Raw genomic sequence first — 21,981 nt, 5'->3', positions numbered from 1 at the left:
TCGCAGATACGCGACATTACTTTCACTAGCTTAGCTTCGCTTCGATCCTTATTTGGTCCTCTGGAGCCGTGGTATTGCCACCCCTCTGGTTCACAGCCCCTCCAGGCGTAGATGCCACGATTATTGTATTTGTTTTTGTTCTTGGTTGTTGGGTGTTTGGGTTTCACCCCTCTGATTGGGAGAGGGATGTGGGTCGGCTGGGTGGGAGGGGAGAATCTCATTAAAAAAGCTTGACATGCCGCACAGAGGAGAGGTATATGTTTCTATTATGGTTCTTATCCACTACTCCTAAATGTCTCAATCATACTGCAGTGTTCTCTATGACCCTTGGCTTTCCTAATGGGTGAGCGCAAATTGGTTTGCATGAGTTGGAATGTGAGAGGCCTGGGGAACTGTAAAAAGATACAGAATCTACAGCTATTTGTGGACCGCCATCGGGTTAAAATCTTGTTTCTCCAGGAGACGCACGCTAGGGCTGAGGGCTGTGTCAGGTTCGCTAAATGTTGGGGCCCCCAGAGATACCACACTGATTATTCCACTCAGAATAGGGGTGTTATGGCTATGATCCATATGAGCGTCAAGTTCCACTGCACCAAGTCTCATATAGACCCCCCTTGAGCGCTATGTCCTTTTTATATGTGCGACTCCAGAACAAGGAGGTTGTCCTACTGAATGTATACGGCCCCAATACAGATGACCCCAAATTTTATACTCACCTAGTCTCCCTTTTGGCCGGATTACCCCAAGTTACGATCCTCTGGGGGGGGCGACCGCAACACAATCCTCGATGTGGACTGGGATAGGTCCGGATCTAGTCCCCGTCAACTTACCAGCTCAGCTAGTGTTATCCTCTCCGCTCTTTCTCAATTTTCACTGACTGATGCCTGGAGACTTGTGCATCCCGACTCCCGTATGTTCTCCTTTTATTCCTAGGTGCATGTTTCGCACTCCAGGATTGATAGATGGCTCACCTCTGACATACTTGTTAGGAAAAATCACACAGATGGGAGATTCTTCCCCGGACTTTCTCTGACTACTCTGCGGTGACCCTCTCCATTACTTGGGACCTGTCTCGTGTTGGGCCCTGTTCTTGGAGGATGAAACCACAATCCTTACTGGACCCAGTATTTGATGCGGACCTGCAATCTGCTTTGAGTGACTATTTCTCTCTCAATGCCAGATCGGTCCGCACTCAAGCCACACTATGGGAGGCTTTTAAAGTTTATATTAGGGGGGTGTTTGCATCTCCAAAGAGTCTGGGATCCTTAAGTTGATTAGGAGAGATATTTTTACTAGCGAAGCGTCACTTGCCTCTCTTGAATCACAATATGCTCTGACGCGTTCCCCGGCGCTTCTCGCCGACATTGGCATTGAGCTGGATAATTTCTGTGCCCATGCAGAACGTGAGAGAAAATTCATTGACACCCCTGGCATCGCCAGACGATATGGAGAGGTTGAACGGCCTGGCTGTGTTCTAGCCAGACTCCTTCGTCAGGAGAGAGGAACTCCTAATATACCAGCTATAGGAAAGGTAGACGGGTCTTTGGCCCTTCTCCCCAGGACATTAATGAAGAGTTCGACATTTCTACAAGTCCATGTATTCCAAGACTGAGGTTGCCTCTTCCCTCGAAATTGACGAGTTCTTGGACTCTCTGCCCTTGTCCATCCTCTCCAACATTACTCGTGACGCTCTGGACACTCCATTCAAGGCTGAGGAAATCTCCACTGCTATTGATTCCCTAGCCTCTGGTAGGGCCCCCGGTTCCTACGGCCTCCCGATCGAATTTTATAAACAATATAAATCACAGCTTATTTCTCACCTCCTGGCACTGTGGGAGGAGTCTTGCGAGAAAGGTATATTACCACCCTCTCTTCGGGAGGCCGTAATAACGGTCCTACTTAAACCGGGTAAATACCCCACTCAATGCGGCTCTTACCGCCCCTTATCTCTCATTAATTGCGATATCAAGATTTACGCTAAAACCCTGGCTCAACGCCTGACCCCCTATATGCCCCATATCATCCACCCAGACCAGTCTGGTTTCATTCCTGGGAGGTCCACGTCCCTCAACCTCTGCCGTCCATTTAACATCATAGCGAGAATTGATCCCAACACACAGGCAGTAGCGATGGCCCTTGACATGCAGAAAGCCTTTGACTCTGTCTCTTGGGACTATCTTTGGCGGGTACTTGTTAAATGCAACTTTGGACCCCGCTTTCTATCATGGGTCAAGCTGCTATATACGATGCCGGTAGCAAGGGTTCGCACAGAAGACAGATGTTCACCTTCCTTTCCGATTGCCAGGGGCACGAGACAAGGGTGCCCTTTTTCTCCCATAATTTTCGCCATTGCCATCGAATCCCTTGCGGATAGAATACACCAAGTCCACTCTCACCGCGGGCTCCGGCTGCTGGATTCGCCGGACATTATATCCCTATATGCAGATGATGCATTACTGTTTGTCCGTTCCCCGGAGCACAACCTTACCCCAATACTAGAAGATATCATTCTCTTTGGTCGGCTCTCGGGTCTCAAGGTGAACTGCTCTAAGTCTACTTTATTCCCCCTTACTGAGGCTACACATCCGCCTCATGACCTACAGGGGTTTGTATGGGCACATTCTGAATTCACTTATCTCGGGGTAACCGTTGCCAGACATTCCCAAGTAGAATTCGTCTTAAACAACCGGAACTACTTGTCTTTGCTCTCTAATAAATGCTTGTGGTGGGCGAAGCTTCCAATCTCACTGTCCGGTCGGGTAGGTATCCTTAAAATGTTGGTGTTGCCTCAACTTCTTTACCGATTTCTCAATATCCCCCTTTGGCCCGGTAGGGAGTTTTTCCAATCTGTATCCCGTTTCATGAATACATTTTTGTGGCACTCTGGTGCGGTTCGCTTAAAATTAGATACACTAGCTGCCCCGATGGATGCTGGTGGACTCTGGGCGCTTTGCTTTGAGAAATATTGGCTGGTATCTCGGCCACAATTTGCATCTCATTGGTTTAATATGGCAAACCTTCCTCCACATGTTCTGTTGGAGCAGCAAGCGGTTGGTAGCCCTGACATTTGGTCCCTGGTCCTCTCTACCCCCATCCTTGGGTGTGGGCCCTTAGATCCAGTTGGCACTACGCTTATGGCGCTATCCAAGATCTGGGTTCTGACTAAGGTCCCTCACCCTTTCAACGGGTCGTTGCCTCTATGGAACTTCCCCATCCTGTGGGCAGATGCTGGACTAGCGTCCATTTGTGACGTCTTTGACCAGAACCACTTGATACAGTGGGCTGACCTACCTGTGACCGTTTGCTTGGGCCCTCAGGTCTGGCTCCAATACTCTGGCCTTCGTCGGTTCCTCAAAACCGATACCCGGGGTTCCCTAGCATGCCCCCAGATAACCCCATCCTTTCTGAACTTATGGACGCTGGTTCCTTTAAGGGGAAGATCTCCAGGTTATATGCCCTGTTGCAAGCCAAGTCTGCCCCAGTGTTTGACAAACTCTGGCGCTCCTGGGCAACAGACCTTCAGACTGACATCACAGATGAATGCTGGGAGCGGATGTGTGCTTGAACCCGCAAAGTATCTTTCAACTCCCGTTTCAAACTCATTGGGCCTCATTCCGAGTACGGCGCTAACCAATGGCGCTATTAACGCCTTGGTTGACGCCGTACCCGGACCGGCAGCGCCTTGGTGGATGGCGGAATTACCGCCCCATTCCAAGGTTGGCGGGGCGGTAATTCCCCAATCCCCATTTACCCTTCCCCATTCCCATTCTTGCCCCATAGGGCATAATGGGAGTGGGGAAGGCGTTAATTACGCCACCGTAAATTACGGTGGCGTAATTAACATCAAGGTCCCTTAGCGCCATGGTTTTTAACACCTGCTAAAAGCAGGTGTTAAAACCTCCATGGCGCAAAGGGAACTCGGAGTATGGCGGTAAGGGATTACCGCCACCGCTCTCGTTAGCGGTGGCTGCTATCCCTTACCGCCATACTCGGAATGAGGCCCATTCAGTTTAAGATATTACATAGGTTCCACTACACCCCGCTTATGCTACATCGTATGTCCCCTGATCACTCCCCTCTCTGGTCTTGCCCATCTCTTGCTTGTTTTTGGGGAGAGGTATGCTCCATGATGACTGGAATCTTGGGGCGTGCCATCACCCCGTCTCCAATGGCTTGCTTCTTTCACGATGTCCCTGACCTCGACCCTGATTCCAGAAAACCCTAGGCGTCCAGTGAGCTTTTACATCTCCAGATTGGTGAAATTACAACAAGGTGACCAGTTGTTTGTGGGCTATTCTGGTCACAAACTTGGACTGGCCATTACCAAGCAAACAATATCCAGATTGATTATTCTAACAATATCGGAATGCTACAGACTGGTAGGTAAAGATCCTCCAGAACACCTAAGAGCTCATTCGACCAGGGGCATTGCAACTTCGTCTACCGCGCAGAGGGGAGTTTGGATAAAGGATATATGTGCAGCTGCCACATGGTTGTCTGTGCGCACCTTTACTACAGTTTAGACTCCTCCGTTGGCCAAGATTCAGCTTTTGGAAAAGCAGTGTTGCATTCAGTGCATACACAACCATAACAGTGTCATGCCATACTCATTTCTACTCCCACCTCCAAATTACGTAAAGTGCTTTGGGAGTGTATCAAAGATGAGGAATACGTGGGAGGACACCATCCATTTGAAGAACTAGTTACTTACCCCCTGGTAACGTTCTTTCAACTGGATGTTCCTCCCACGTATTCCTTATTGCCCCTTCCAACCTACCCTGCAGTAGAATTTCCCTTGCTGTTGCAGCCTACGCGCTCTCTGGGGATTAACCGTCGAACACAAGGTAATGCTCCATTTGTAAAAACGGAACGGAGGCCAACGGGTGCTGCGCGTGCTACATATACCTGCAATGATGTCGACGTTGAAAAGGAGGTCTCAGAGGGACATTGACTCGACGGGCATCGACGCACAGCACCCCCGCTGAACATTTTTTGCCGAAGCAGCAAAGCTGGGATATTGGGAATATCAAAGATAAGGAATACGTGGGAGGAACATTCGAAAGAACGGTACCAGGGGTAAGTAACTTGTTCATCTCAATCACAAAAGGACCTTGATATGATGAAAATGACTAATGGATCATCCTTTTTACTAATGAATCAATCTGGTTGCTAAGAATATCTAAATTGTTCCCCTTTAGCAGGGAACCATATTTTAATTACTTGTCTCTGTTTTAATTGTTTCCCACTCAACACAATACATCTAGGTGGCATGGAGCTCAGGACCAGATATGCTCCTGTCCTGTTCATTTAACGTTTATTGAATCTATTTAGTAGTTTCTACTATTCTGTCCATAATATAATATAACATTTCAAGGAATAGTCTTTTAATTCCCAGTCTAAAGGAACTTGGGTTCAAACAATGTCCTCCAGGTATGTTTTTTTAACTACTTGATCTATTCTGTGCTATACATGAAACGTTTTACAATATGTACGTTGGGCACTTTTGCAAGCACATGAAATGGAATTAGTGTGAAAATGATTTGTTTATATTTTAGATTCTAAGAATTTTTATATGTATTTTTAACACATTATTGTTGGTTATTTTATTTTATCGTATAGGTTTATCGCTATATTTCACTGCCGATATATAGTTTATACTGACCATTTCTTTATTTTATTAAAACGATCTGTTCTCACAATGGACTTGCATGAATTTTATGAACTTTTCTGGGATTTGATTGAGGACGATTTTCTTCAAATAATTGTGGAATGCCAGAAAGTGAACAGCTTGCCACTCTACTACAGTGGGGCCATTATCACTCTAGTTCCATATAAAAATTGTTGTATCATTAGTACCCAGAGGCGAGTGTCCTTTTTATGCTAATATGAAACACGTTTGTTAAATGTTTTAGCAAACGGACTTAAAATGCACTTGAGTTCCATTGTAAATGTTGATCAAAAATACTGAATACCTGGGTGGTATATAATGAATCGTTTTTTTTAAAACTGAAAGTTAAATGTAATAATTCATGTACTTTCTATTATCTTCTTCCATCAGAGGAATTTGTAACGTTTTTTTTAATCATGAGACTCATATTTTTCTCCTTTTTATGATGATTTTTTTTAAATTCTCTGAATGTATAAGGTTTAATATAAACTATTTTACAATAAAAAAAATATATATATATATATATTTGATCATTTGTGTTTGTTAAGAGCAGTTTTGCCGTTTGGAAACGTTTTTAATTGGAATGTTTTCTCATTTCTTTGGATCAAGAACAAACTTTTAATCATGCTTCTCTTTTTCACACATTGACATCTTTCGGATTTGGAAATTAATTTACTGTATTAAAATATTTGTAGTGTTTTAAAAATCAATCCTGCACTGAACTGTCAGAGAAGAATACGAAAAGGTTGTTCACTCTCTGACCTGCTGTTTTCATTAGCTATTGAATTTTTTTGAATTTTATCAGGAAATCTTTAATTGGGCTGCCTATCGCTTCTGTGCCAGAAGTTAGACCTCTGATGGCTTCTGTGCATGCAGGTCACATGATTCATTATAATGACAGTGATCTATAAATGCTAGTATTTTGTATTCACACTTTTGAACATGCATCTTCAGCAAAGATATTATTGGCCAACGTATGACGCTCAACATCCCAGTTACCAATAGATTCGATATGGAACAGAGATGGTATAAAGGGGTTGGTATAAAAGTGTTGGGTATTTTTTCTCTGGAATTTTTGTACAAAAGAACTGGGGAGGGCTATTAGCTAAAGTAAAAGCTACGTTTTGGACATGTCTCTGGTTGCATCCTTGCATGTATTTCCGTGGTAAAGTACATGAGGTTGATAATTAAGTATTTTCTGAGTTGTTGTATAAATTGGAATGCTGTACTTTATTACGGGTATGCAGAAATGTTGTGTATTGCATAACACTGGATTTTACAGTGTCTTTTTTAAAAAATGTTTAAATGTTTATTTTGAAAAATAAACAATACAAACAAAACTTACAGCATTATTTACAATAAACTCGTGAACATCAATTAACGCTCATTACTGCTCCCCAAATCCCCCCCTCTCAAGAGCTTATTTGCATTTCTAGTTCTGTGTCCGCTGCGTGTGGCCGGGTATCGCTTCCTTCCGAAGCTGCAGGATCCACTACTGTGCCAAACAGTCCTGTTATTAACATTCTCCAAGCCATCAGGTTACCCACATCTTCCTCCCCGCAATTGCTACATGCCTCCTGCCACACCACCGTTTCAGCCTCCGCCCATTTTTGCAAGTCCCGCCACCATACCTCTACCCGTGGCTTGTGGCATTGCTTCCAGCCCATAGCTATCCTTCTTTTAGCAAGCACATATGCCAGGTCCCTCAGTTTCCCAAGGTGTTTAGTGTTCCGTGGTCTGGGAAACCCTCCCAACAGGCAGGCCCAGGCTGTATCTATGTTGAGCGAGACCCCTTTATCCGCTAGTTTCCATGCCACTTCCCCCCAAAAAGCTTCAATCACTGGGCAGGACCAGAACATGTGTGTCATATCAGCGTCTTCCTCATCGCATTTTGGGCATGCTTATCTTCCTGCGTTTGCAAACTTAGATATTCTCTTCGGGGTCATATAGGCTCTATGCGTTATGTATAACTGTATCTGCTGCAATCTAGCATTTCTGGACACTTTCTTGTGGTATCCTGTAGCACGTTCCCACATTCCATCGGTCATCTGTGCCCCCACCTCCGCTTCCCAGTCCAGCCTCAGATGAGTCAAATCCTTCCCCACCCGGGTCATCACCATCTCATATAGTCTAGAGATCTCGTGCCCTCCTTCCGATATGTCATATATTGTTCCCATTAGAACGTCTGGCTCTTCCGCCAGTACAGTCTCTGGCCAGGTTTTGCGAATAGTCTGCACTAGCCTAAGATACGTGACATGTTGGCCTCCATGCAAGCCTGTCTCTTCTCCCAGTTCTTCAAAATCTTTAATAGCCCCTTCTTGCCATATGTCTCCCAATGTGACCAGCCCAACCGATTCCCAATAGGTCCTGATTATCATCCTGAGCTGGTTGTCTCCCCTAGCCAAGGCAACTAGTGGCACCTGTGGGGAACACGGGCATGGGTTCTCCATCAGTTGGCATACTCTGTGCCCCATCTTCCACCCAAGCAACAGCATACCCGGGCGTTCTTTCATTTCAAGTCTAGGAACCCAGATAATCTCTTTTAGGTAAAACGGGGTGCAGTCCTGCCCAAACAGCCTAGATTCAGGAGTTTCTTCATCAGAGAGCCATTTGGTTACATATTGCAACTGACTGGCTACATAATAGGCCTCAAAGTTCGGCAGCTTGATGCCCCCTCTATCATGGAAGTTCTGTAGCTTCCATAGCGCCACTCTATTGCGAGTGCCGAGCCATAGGAAGTCCCTACACGTGCTGTTCAGTTTGACAAAAAACTTTTTGGGTATCAAGTAAGGTATATTACTGAAGAAATGTAACAGCCTAGGCAGGACCACCATTTTGAGCATCGCCCCCGTCCCATCGTCGCCAGCGGCAGCTTCTCCCAAAACTTCATATTTGTGCGGATTGTTTTCACAGCCACCTCAGTGTTATGCAAGTGTTCCCCCTCCACAGTATGATATACATCTATTCCGAGGTAGAGGAAGGAATCAGCCGCCCAAGGTACGGACAACACTGGCAACCGTTCCAGAGGGGCTCCTATGTAGCTCCCCAATGGGAACATGCTCGATTTTTGGGGGTTCACCGCTATGCCGGACAGTTCTGCATACTTTTCCATGACCTCTAGAATATACTGAAGATTTCAAATACAGTAGCAAATCGTCAGCATATAAGGATATTAGGTGTTTCTCTCCCCTGCTTCAATACCGACCATGTCATATTGTTGTCTGAGGTACACTGCCAGGGGCTCTAGGGCCAGAATGTATAACATCGGGGACCAGGGGCACCCTTGTCTGGTGCCTCTACTGAGTTGCCACCTCTCAGATATCACCGATCCTGTGCGTACTCTGGCCAGTGGTTCACTGTACAACAATTTCTCCCACCTAACATAACCCGGCCCCATCCCGTATTCTTCCAGGGCCGCCAGCAACCATAGCCACCTCACTGAATCAAAAGCTTTGACTGCATCTAGGGAAACCACCGCCATTTCCCCTTCGCTCCTGTTTCCCTCTTCAATCACCCGGTGGAGTCGCCTGTGGTTGTGGGTTATATTTCTGTTGGGGACATAACCTGTCTGATCCGGGTGTATCAGTTTACTGATGACCCTTTGCAGCCTATTAGCCAGGACTGCCGTCAAGATCTTGCTGTCCTGGTTCAACATTGACAACGGCCTATAGGAGCCGCAGCAATGCCCTGGTTTGTTGGGCTTGGGGAGCGGCACGATTAGTGCTTCTCTGAGCGTGTCCGGTAGCCGACCCTTCTCAAAAGACTCATTGAGCATCTCTAGCATAGGGGGGAGTACTTCTGCTTTATATATTTTGTAAAACTCGCCTGGGAATCCGTCCGTACCCGGGGTCTTGCAGGTGGGCAGCTGTTTCACCACCTCCTCTAATTCCTCCAGGGTAATCGGTGCGTCTAGTTCCTCCCTGTCTTCATCACTAATCTTAGGTAATTCCATGTCTTTTAGTGTTTCTCTAATCTCCTCCTGATTGTCCCCTCCTCTGTCCTCATATAATGTTCTATAATAGTCCAAGAATGCCTCGTTGACTCCTTCCTGGGTGTCAACCACCTCCCCGTCTTCTCTGGTTATTATCCTAATCGGGGGCCTGGGGGTTTCGCTCTTATATAACCACGCCAACAAGCGGCCAGTTTTATCCCCACCTGCATGTTGCCTCTCGACATACTTTTTGTAGTTAAGGTTGCAGAGCCTTTCCCAAAGCTCCGCTCACCTCTGCTGCAACTCGAGTACAAGTTCCGCGTTCCCTGCTGTCCTGTTGCTTTCGAGCTCCAGTTTCTCTTCCGCTTCCTCTAGTTCTGTTACCTCAAAGTACTGTGAGATCGCATCCCTGATATCTTCCCTGAAGACTGGGTCTCTGAGCGCCTCCGCCCGGAGGCGCCACGTCGGTATCCGCGCCCTGGGGCGGCAGTGCTGCCAGGTCAGCACCAGAGGCGAGTGGTCCGACAGGACCCTCGCTCTATATTCTATTTGGGTGGTCTCTATCATCACATCTGGCGTGGCAAAAAAATAATCCAGCCTCGTGTGCAGGTGCTGCGGAGCTGTGTAGTGCGAGTACTTTGTTTCATTAGGATGTTTCAGTCTCCAAACATCCGCCAGCCCAAAGTCCTCTAGTAATGTCTGTAATACCCTGGCCACTGGGGTGGGCCTATCAATCTTCCCATCAGATCTGTCTGCCTTTGGGTCGAGCACACAGTTAAAGTCCCCTCCCCAGATAACCACTTCCCCCACACACGCGCCCAGATGAGTACATAGGGTTCTAAAATACGTAGCAGTGTTTTGGTTGGGGGCATATGTATTTATAATGCACACCTCTTTATTCTCTACCAAGGCCTTCAATATGACCAACCTACCCTCCGTGTCCACCACCTCTTGTGTAAGTTGGAGCGGAACGTGCGGTGCCACCCAGACCAGCACTCCCCTAGCGTAGGCAGAGTACGGAGAGCCCACTACAGTACCTCTCCACTTCTTCCCCACCAGTTCCGATTTTTGCTGGGTCAGATGTGTTTCCTGCAACAGCGCAATATCAATCCTCTGTCTTTTTAAGTACATCATGACTTTGTTTCTTTTTAAGTAGCTGTTAAGTCCCCTGACATTCCATGTTACGACCTTAAGGTCTCCCATGGCTCATGAGTGTCTTCTTGCCTCCCATGTAGCGACTCCCCTTTGCCCACGTGATACAGATACAGCCCTCCATTTTTGCTTGTAGCTTCTCGTACCAGCTCAAACTCCCCATAACTATGTACACGATAAATCCCCAACTTCCCTCCCTTCCCCCCACCCGTCCCTTCCCCAACATCACACACCCCAACTGCTGCCCAGCTTTTACAGTGTCTTTTTGCATCTGCCTATTGCTGAAGGTGGTGTAAGAAACCAGAAGGTGTCTCACCCACTAGTCCCGGGGACCTCTCATCGCGACGACCAGGACACAGCCATTGCTTTTGGAACCAGATCCGTGGGTGGATCAATGCGGGACGATCACCTGTGTGAGGGGTCTTCAGGGAGTGGGGCACCGGATGCTGAGACACTGTATCCCCTTCCCTGCAACACCTTTACCCAATCCTACAAGGTAGGATATTTAGGAACACTACCCCTACCCTTTTAAAACGCAAACACTTTCACACGGATAGCCCGCTATGAGAGAAAACAGACTAACACCCGTGCAGTATGTCTTACGTGCCCCAGTACAATGGTCAGGCAATTACTGACCAACAGACACACAACTAACTTCTATTAAGCTTCCCCATACTGATAAAAGGCGGAGCACGAGAGCACCCTCTGAGCAAGGCAGAGCATGAGAGGAAACCGCAGTTTCGAGATGGCAGCTGAGCGAGAGAAGAAAGACGGCCAAACAGAAGGGGATTGCAAGGAGGGAAGTTTCCTTGACCTTTTCAGCAAGGAACCGTTACTTTCCTAAGACCTCGAGAATCAAAAGTGTTAGACCAGGAAACCAGGCTAAACTATCCTACATTGCGTGTCGGAGATACCAGGGGCCCTCCCGCGTCAATAATCGAGGTGGGGAGAAGCAGCAGCCGCTGTGGTACCGTCCTTGGCTCCAAGAACAAAGCAGCATCAGTGAAATCAACACAGCTGGTGAGTGGAGGAGACTGATACAAGACTGGTCGGTTGAAGCCAAAGTTGGAAGCAGCCACATTGTATGGTGAACGCTGAAACGAACATTGTTAAAACCATGTGTGATAAGAGACGCAAGTAAAGTGAACTGCTGATGAGTGATTGAACTTTAAAAGTAAGATGCAGTCCCTTTGACAGAATGGTCTGGCACTGCGTGGGTGCTCAATTGAAGGTCTCTGGAAGGTATCCAGCTGAAAAGTGATAAAAGTGAAAGTGAGTAAAAGGTTATATTAGGAAGAGGTATTGTGAATCGAAATGGTCAAGCAAAATCCCACACAGTCGAAAGTCTTCGATTTGGTTGTAGTAGAGAAACTTTGGAATAGTATTTACATTTAGTCCGAGCCCAGCCCAGCGGAGGGAGACCAATTGAAGAATTTGGTTGGAGGGGGTGACAGTTGAAAACGTATTATTATATGTTTCACTTGACTTTTACACAGAATCTAATAGAGATGTTGTCTGTCTTTGTCCTCTTTGCTTGCGCTGATAATACAAATCTTTGCCATTATATTGCTGTTCAAAATTTTGCTTTGAAACATTCCCCAGAGATAGCTGTTCTGCTTGGCTTTAGGTCAATCATTGAGTTGAAAAAAAATGTTCAGGATCTTATAAGTACATTTTCCATTCAGGGTTTACATTCTGTACAGCAATGTTTTAAGAATGGCGGTTTTAGAAAACCTTTTCCCACCTTTCTCCATTTCCCTTGTGGAAAGTCGAGAAGGGTAGATTGGACTGTGAACATTGTTTACACAGGTCATTTCTGAATTTGAATGCATTGAAACAGTTGACCTTTGTGCTTTGTACTTTCAACGTTGATCATTTTATTTTTTTTATGGTTTTGAAAAATACGAAATGGAAGCAGCACCTGCTATTAGATAATTTGCTTCATCTGGCATGGCGTATGGTGAACCAACTCCTTCTCCCTAAAAGATAGGGGTCCTCCAGCTACCAATACTTGTGTAAATCCTTTTAATTTCATCTGTTACTGATCTTTTAAGCGGAGCCCCTGAAATAGTTTTTCATGTGCTTAATGGTTATGCTAGATTGCAACCCATCCTTAATGTATGTCAACATTTCTTTTTGGTTTGCGTTTGCCTTTCTCTAAGGACTTTTTTTGTTTTTGTTTTTCGTATACAGTATGCATTCTTTATTTGCCTGGCAAATGTTCGACTGGTCAGTCAAAACTGATATTTTGAAATGCATAAATAAATAATCCACTTGTTGCTGGGCTTGTAAATGCATTTTGTATCGTTTGAATGCTGGTTGCTTCTAGGATCAGTTGATTATTTTTAAATTGTTAGTTTAAACACAGGGTGCATATTTTTTTTAAACAATTTTTATTAATTTTAATCAAACAAAACAATACAACCAAACACGCAGTGCATTTCACATCCAAATAATTATATCAATTCTTTAATCTTGGTCACTGCTTCCCCCCCTCCCATCCCCCTTCATGAGCCTGTCTGTTCATCGTTCTCTGTGTCCGCCGCACAATTTGCACTCGCCATTCACCATGTGCTAGAGATAATGGACTCTTGGTGAGTAAGAATGTGTGTGCTCGCTCTGTGTCTAGCATGGAGGCTGCGAGCGACTTTTTATGGTATGTTAACAGCTGACATTTTGCACCCTGTTAAACATATTTTCATTATTTTTAATTTGTGTATGTATTATTATTTTAAGTCAACCCCCCTCTATTATTTTCCCTTTCTTATGTACCATCTGTCTGTCCGTGCGCACCTCCCGGTTTGCTTGTGAATGAAAGGAACCCCATGTGCGCATTGTACACTGTAGCCGAGATCATGCCAAACATGTAAACACTGCCAGGGTACTCGTACAAACACAAACCTGGCTGGGCCATTCGAAGACCCCCCTTCCCCTAGCTACGGCTCTGCTCACACATGACTTTCACTCCAAAGATTGGAGACACAAATAATGCACAGCCAGGTCGTTCCAGTTTAAAAAAAAAAAAAAAAGAATGATTCTCTTTTCTAGTGCTAGGCGCATAGCCAGGCCGATGATAGTATGTTTCTAAAGCTGGAGAGTGACAAGTTGGGTCACTTAGCATAATATGAACATATCATCGGATATATCTTAATTATTTTTAAATATTCTGCCGAGGGAGACAGCGCAAATGTTTTCAACTCTGTGTTCTGGAGCTTAGTGATCACTATTGAACATTGTATAGCTAGCAGTATTTCACAACCAGATTAAAAAGTTCAACGGTAGAATAGTATACTTTTTAAAGTTTAGACATCTAGTCATGAATTATTGTTTAGATTAACTATAAACCTACTCGTGTTTTCTTTCAGCACCTGCGACATTGTGGTTGTTGGTGGGGGACTTGTGGGGTTGGCCACTGCCAGGGAGCTGATCCAGCGACATCCATCGCTTTCCTTCGCTGTTCTGGAAAAGGAAAAGGAGTTGGGTATGGTATCAATATTACCTTATTACATCATACCATGCACAGGAAATCCTGGAATTTATCTAATTGTGCAGTTCCTTTTCCCAGCTACACTGTTTAGAAACATGAGGACATGTTTGCTGGTACAAGATACTTGAAATTCTAGTTCAAATAGGGAGCTCTAGTACCATATGCACCTTGCCAGCTCTTGCTTCTAATTATTCAAAAGCGCAGAGTGCTATTACATCAGAGTATAATTACATCTCAGAGTATACTTACATCACACCATGCACAGGAAATCCTGGAATTTGTCTAATTGTGTAGTTCCTTTTCCCAGCTACACTGTAGAAACATGAGGACATGTTTGCTGGTACAAGGTACTTGAAATTCTAGTTCAAATAGGGAGCTCTAGTACCATTTGCACCTTGCCAGCTATTGCTTCGAATTAATCAAAAGCGCAGATTGCGCTTGCCGGCAGATTTAACCAGGACACAGGGGGCCTCATTATGACTTTGGCGGTAGCCATGCCCTTAATAAGGGCATGGCTGCCACCAAAACCGGGTCCGGGTTCCCTGAATGGGGAATTACCGGGCCATTCCGAGTTTGGAGGGCCCGGTAATTCCTCCTTCAGGGAACCCGGACCCAGACTTTCCCCATTCCCATTTCAGCCCCCATAGGGCTCAATGGGAATGGGAGCGGGAGCTAACAACGGGCCGATTACGACCGGCCCGTTGTTAGCTACCTGGTCCCCTCGCGGGACCCGGTAAGGATGCCTGGTTTTACCAGGCGTCCTTACCGGGTCCGCGAGGGGACCTCGTAATCTTGAGGAATGGGTTTAACGGGTCCGCCTCCATTAGCGGCACCCGTTAACCCATTCCGCAAAGGTTTTAATGAGGCCCAGTGTGTCCAAATTTACACCTTTCATCCTTGCCATCCATTCTGAAGTACAAGGCAGAACTTGTCCCCGGGATATGGATGTGTACTTTTAATATTGACATACCAGATATGACCTGTTTTGTCAATGGTGTTGGGATTCAAGCATGAAACCAAATCTGAGCCAATGCCCCAGAGAATGTCTGCTGAGCTAAATTTAGATGCTCCCATATCTCGTAAAAGCATGGATCTGGAGGGATCCTGTAATGAACGTGGGGACAAGTTCAGAAGCAAAGAAAGTAACATCCAACCAAATAAATTTTGTAAGGAAGCTCTGCTGGTCCCTTTACCCATTCAATGACTGTCCCGACTTCAAAGCTGTACCCAGTGTTTGTGGACACCAAACCTATCATTCCCAGCAAGGCCGGACTAGCCTATAGGGCAATATGTCCATGGCCAGTTTTTTCGGTCAAAGTGGGCCATTATTTTGGCCAATTTGGCCAGTTTGATACTGCACCATGCGGCTAGAAGTTTTGACCAGTGTTACTGAATAAATATTCTTTAAAATGCACAATTCTCATTACATGTTATCAGTAACTTCCTCCTTGGGTACTACTCAAACAGTGTCACAGAAGAAACAAATTGCCATTTGCAGCTGTGGGCTGCTTTTTCATTGGTACCCGACAATTTTATGGCTCATACAGCCCTGATTCCCAGAGGAACATGAAAACCAGTAATCCCTTCTCTTAACTTGTCAGGCCCAGTGGAATCCCACTGCTCCCAGGAACCTTTACTAATCATCTATAGGTGGATATGACACAAAGAAGTGGAAGCGAAAGGCAGAGTATGGGCATTTCACAGAACTCAAGGCCTCTGGTTGGTATCAAAGTAAAGAACTAAGTTATGCTAGAAAGAAATCCCAAAATAACATTGGGACTTCAAGTTGTTAATGTGTTCACTTAATTACCTCCGTTAGAGACAACTGCACTGTCGGGTATCTGTGCTGCATATTCAACAAATGGGCAGCTGCACTGTACCCCAGGTCCAGCAAGGTTTCTCTTTGGTAAAGCAGTATCCCCAGGTACCCCACAGTAGTCTTTCTTGCATCGTCCATTGCAATTAAGTGCCACTGGCCCACCAGAACACAGGAACAGATGCTGCCGAACTCAGTCACAGACTGAGGGACCCATGGACTACTCGGGTCCAAAATTCATATGCCCGTGTTCCATATTCACTGGAGAGGCACCCACATGGCTCAGAGTCTCTGGGGTGGGGCGGACCCCTTGCCTTAATTGTCTAGGGAATCCCTATAGCTTGGTTTCCCAGAAAGCCCCTGGTTCGGTTTTTCAAGCCCCCCCACCCCCAACTCTGATTCCCAGGGGCCCTCCTCCCTGGCTTGATTCTCATAGATTCCCCCTCCCGCTTTCCTCTCTGGCTTGGTTTCTTAGGGGCATTCCTGGATCAGATACTCAGGTGGGCTCACAAGTTCAGATTTTCTGGAGAGAAGTATTTTTATTCCCTTGGTGAGCTTGCTAGTCGCACTGGTCTACAGATAGTGGCTCCCGGCAAACATCTGTCTCACTCTCTGTCTCTATCCTGTCTTTAGGCCCACAATCTCTGAATCCAGGTTAACAATGCTCTCTGCTTCTCTACCGATTGTACTCACTGGTCTCAACACCTACATCTCGGGACACGGTTTAGCATTTCGCTCTCTTGTCTTGCCTTTGGGCCTCTTTGTCGACTTACTTCCTCCTTTCGGACCCTCCTCTCTCTCCAACCTCTTCTCCTTCCTTCCTGCGCTTCTCTTTTGAGCTTGCTCCATTTCCAACTCCCCTTATCCTCTGTCCCTCCTCCGCCGTGCACTCCATCATTCATCCTCGTGATCTTCCCCTCCTCTAACTGCATCTTCTCTTGCACTCCTTACGTCCTCTACTCTCGACCCTCTCCAACTTTGTCATCTCCCTTCACTTTCCTCTCGTCGTCGCCTTCTTGGCTCACTTCAGCCACCTCCTTGCGATCAACTTTCCAGACTAACTGTGGAGGCATCTTAGGCGGTTCGTGCTATGAGGGTTTTTTTGGGTGGACACCTTGGTCCAATCGGTGAAGGAGTGCTAGAATGGATAATAGCCATTGGTCTCGGACTCCTTCTGAAGCGTTCCAATTACTTGTTCAAGCTTTGCAGGCAAAGTCAACATATAGGTGGGTGGGAGTAAGGGAGGGAGGGTTTGCCATTTTGGAATCAGGCAGTCCTATCCTGGTGGCCCCTTGATTTTGCCAATTGTTTCCCTGAATCTCTGAGTGTCCACTGACTTTCCAGCACTGCTGCCTCTTGTTTCTCCAACTACCTGCAGCTCCTCCTTTGGACCTTGCTGCAGAGAATAGCCGATAAGATCGCCACCAGATCCAACTAGCTGACAGCGCTCGCATACTCTTTCCCTTCCATGTCATATATTGAGCGGATGGTCCGGTTCAATGATCACCATGATCGCTAATTACTGTCAGATTCTGAGACTATTAGATTGACTCTGAGGCGATGTAGGTGGGCCTGGCGAGGCAGTTTGGAAGGGGCAAGAGGCCCAGAGAGAAACCTCCATATTCCTCTTCTGTGTCAGCATTGTGGGGCAGGTTGCTTTTCCTCCAGCTCCCAGTGCCACATTTCCTAGCCCCATACCTGTAGTTTTCCTACATTTGGATTGTGTTAAAAAAGGCACCAGAACAATTCTAAAGCAATAGCCTACCTTCAACAATGGCTATATTTTCAACATTGAGTCCTAAACATGCAACTGGGGAAAACGCAGTATCCGTAGCGGTATCCTTTTTATTATTATGGTATTTATTTAGCACGGACCTAGTTTCGAGAAGCAACAGAGCGCTTTACAGAGGTATACACCAATGCAGATACATAACAGAGTGCTTTACAGAGGTGTGCAACATTACAGATGCATAACAGAGCGCTTTACAGAGGTGTGCAACATTACAGATGCATAACAGAGCGCTTTACAGAGGTATACACCAATGCAAATACATAACAGGTGTTTTTACTCTGTTTGAAAGACTTGTTAGACCTTACCTGAACGCTGCACTTAATCCAACTTAATCCAACTTTCCTCTTACGGCACTGCGAGCGCAGCTCTTGCCGTGAGGCTACCAGCTTCCTGGAGGAGGCGGGACAAGCCCGGCCCACGTGACTCGTCACGTGACTTTACGAGTCCACTTCAGGAGACTCGAGCCGCCCGAGCGGTGTGTTTTTACTCTGTTTGAAAGACTTGTTGGACCTTACCTGAACGCTGCACTTAATCCAACTTAATCCAACTTTCCTCTTACGGCACTGCGTGCGCAGCTCTTGCCGTGAGGCTACCAGCTTCCTGGAGGAGGCGGGACAAGCCCGGCCCACGTGACTCGTCACGTGACTTTACGAGTCCACTTCAGGAGACTCGAGCCGCCCGGGCGGTGTGTTTTTACTCTGTTTGAAAGACTTGTTGGACCTTACCTGAACGCTGCACTTAATCCAACTTAATCCAACTTTCCTCTTACGGCACTGCGAGCGCAGCTCTTGCCTTGAGGCTACCAGCTTCTTGGAGGAGGCGGAACAAGCCCGGCCCACGTGACTCGTCACGTGACTTTACGAGTCCCCTTGTGACTGTCTTTTTTTAATATAATGGTTTTGTAGCTGCCCGAGCGGTGTGTTTTTACTCTGTTTGAAAGACTTGTTGGACCTTACCTGAACGCTGCACTTAATCCAACTTAATCCAACTTTCCTCTTACGGCACTGCGAGCGCAGCTCTTGCCGTGAGGCTACCAGCTTCCTGGAGGAGGCGGGACAAGCCCGGCCCACGTGACTCGTCACGTGACTTTACGAGTCCACTTCAGGAGACTCGAGTAACCCTTGCAGCGTAAAGCCCGGCGGAGACAAGGCCGCTAGCTGTACTGTTGAGCGGCTGTTTGGCGGCTAAATCGGGCGGGAGACTGTGGAATCATTTCTCTTTGATCCCGGACGACTATATCGTAAGTGTAAGCATTGGGTTAATATCAGTTTGTTGCACGCTGCAGAATATTCGTGGTCAATTGATTGGGAGTGTAACAATAATACTGTTATTGCCCTAGACATAGTTATACCTGAGGGCTGCATTGACCTACTGGTTGTCGGGGTGCCGTGTGGAGTAAAAGAAAAGTGCTACAATCTGGACAATTTTCATAACTGACACTTACACTTTCTATTCTCCTCTTGCCTGCCTCCCCCCCCCTTTTTTTTTCTTTGTATCTTGCTGCCCCTCTGGTTCAGCTAAACCAGGCTTGATAAAGATGCCGGGAAAGGCAACAAGCCGAAATAAAGCAATTGCAAGGGGAGGAAACCCTATGAGCTACGTTCAAACAAAGGAACCTCTGTGGATATGGGAAAAAAACCATATGGCAGAAAATGGGGAGAAAAATGCCACCAGAGGAAAAGTGGCAGTCCCCCAAAAGGACCCTTTGGATGCATATTTTCCCTGTAAACCTATGGATGATGGGACCACGTCTGGACCCAAAAGAGGAAACGCCTCGCAAATTGAAGGGGAAGGCAGCTATATTCCGCTTGATTTAGATAACGATTCATTACTACAGTTATGCTATGCCCTCCAGGAGCGGGTAGGATCACAAGAGGGGATACAAATAGAGGAAAAGATGGTAGGATCCATTGCATCAAGTGATCTTATACCTGACACTCTGGAGGAAAAAGGACCTACAACACCTATATTGGAGCATATTCCAAAAGCCCCCCTTGTAGGGGCAGAGGTATATCCTATCTGTGTGTCCTCTGCCTCACAAACGGACCCCCCCGTTACCTATCATAAACTCGACACCCTCACCAAAGGTACCGAGGCTATCAGCTAGTCCAAACATGGCCTTTGATTCTGGAAATTCGTTGCATGACCTGGTACCAACGGAGTATAGCACCCATGAAACATCACAATCTGGAAATGCAACTCTTAATTTTGCTATTAAAATCCTGTTAAAACTATGTGGCACGATAAATGAAGATCAAAAAGCACAGGGGAGAGTGGTTATTGCCCTCTATAAACTATTGAGTGCCCCGGCCAAAAAATCCACTATTCCTTGTATCGATCTAAGGGGTATCCTACCCACCTCTATCCCTAGAAAGGAACGGGATAGGGCAGCCCCATTACTAACCTTAGATAAGGAAACTACGACTGAGGAGGAACACAGGCCCATACTTGTGGGAGAGGAGGAGGTGGAAAATAGAACTATACCCTCTAGAAAACAGAGAAGACAGACAAATAAATGTGAAGATAAAGTAAATAACCCTCCCCCTCCACCCCGCAATTCCACTCCGCGGCCTTCAGTAAAAATCTTATCTAAAAAATAACATAAACGGGCTGCTAGAAGAAAAAGAAGATCAGCCCAAACAGCGGGCACCCTCCCCAGCTGGCTCATGGATGAGCAACAGGGGCATGCTAGCCAACATTTGGAAGATCAGCTGTCAATTGGTACTGAATCAGGCGCAGTTATACAAAATCCTGTATCCTTGGTTGGACAGAAACAGGTGTCTCATCCATAACCTATACCCACTAAAACGCCCAGTCTGGCCTGTGGGGAGCTTCCGGTGCTGGAGCAATTGGACATTAAAAATGTAACTATTGCGCCTATTGAAGTAGGGGAAATGGGTATCCATCTTAACAGATCTACACTCTTTACCCCTTTTTCTAAAATTCCTTCACTTCGAATACTGAATACCAGCGATGTTGACTTTGTGGAACCTTCGCGTTTAAAGGGAATGAAACTTACAACAATCCACTGCTGCTTACCTGAGACAGCGGCTATGATGAGGGCTAACCGGTCGTCTTTGGAATATCTGGGATATAAATTAGATGTACCCATACTGACTTTGGCAGGGGAGGAAACATGCCAAAAATGCTCCTGTGCCTGTACTCCTAGAACTGTGGTACCTATGACAACTAAAGCTGCCCAAAGACTTAGTGATGAACAAGGGTGGGAGTGGTTGCAAGGAATGTTTGCCCAGAAGAAAAAAGATTGAATTACCTCCATTATCAGTTGGAATACGAGGGGACACAACCACTGGTTAAGTGAGGGAGAATCTTGTAATATATTATCTGCTGACCTATTTCTACTGCAAGAAACCTGGGTAACTTTTGAAGTGGAATTTGATGGCTACGTATCTTTTCAACGTAGGGCAGTAAGATGAGAAAGGGGAAGACCCAAGGGGGGTCTCCTAATTGGTGCAAAGTCCTCTTATAACCCCAATCTGATTTATCAGGCTACCCCAGGAGGAAATGTATTGGCTGTTCAAATAAATCCTCCAGGGGGCTGGGCAGGCTGTAAGGAGGTCTTGATAATTACCATCTATGACCCTCCGGGTGAGCTTAATACAGAAGCCATTGGGGATAAATTGGACACTTCGATGACAGGCTGGTGCACTGGGGGAAATAAGATGGCAGTCATACTTGGAGGCGATTTGAATGCAAAATGCTGTGACCTAGAGGGGAGTGGAAACTACCCTCATGTACAAAATATGTGTGATATGCCTTTGTTTAAAAGTAATAACAAGGGGAGAATATGGTTAGACATATTGAAAGAGTGGAATTTGACAATCCTAAACGGTCGTGTAAGGGGGGATACACCAGGGAAAGCGTCCTGGTCGGTGGGGAATAAGTGCTCTGTCGTTGACTATATGGCTGTATCAGAATGTTTTCTCCCACATGTTAAGCACCTAAATATCAAGTTAAATGACTTTAGCGACCATGGAACCCTCCCATTTTGTGTTGAAGGGGGGGGGAGATTATTAAGGTGGACTCTAGTAGAGAGCTGGTACCTAATCATGCGGGTAATAAGATCAGATGGACCCAAAGATACATTGAAAAAATGATTACTATCTCCTTCCCT

The 21,981-nt window shown here is 46.1% G+C and overlaps 1 protein-coding gene across 2 annotated transcripts in view; it reads left to right on the top strand.

Moving 5' to 3' along the window:
* The window catches only part of L2HGDH (L-2-hydroxyglutarate dehydrogenase), a 265,162-nt gene that overhangs the window by 65,972 nt on the left and 177,209 nt on the right, over nucleotides 1-21,981 (top strand). For both annotated transcript variants that reach the window (XM_069638978.1, XM_069638979.1), the window contains exon 2: nucleotides 14,117-14,232. In XM_069638978.1, the coding sequence (XP_069495079.1) occupies nucleotides 14,117-14,232 (116 nt within the window). The remainder of the gene's footprint in view (nucleotides 1-14,116; nucleotides 14,233-21,981) is intronic.

The sequence above is a fragment of the Ambystoma mexicanum genome, chromosome 14, assembly GCF_040938575.1.
Source record: "Ambystoma mexicanum isolate Mex_15411 chromosome 14, UKY_AmexF1_1, whole genome shotgun sequence".
Classification (NCBI taxonomy): Eukaryota; Metazoa; Chordata; class Amphibia; order Caudata; family Ambystomatidae; genus Ambystoma; species Ambystoma mexicanum.
Note: the sequence above shows the minus strand (reverse complement) of the source record. Positions and strands in the feature narration are given on the sequence as shown.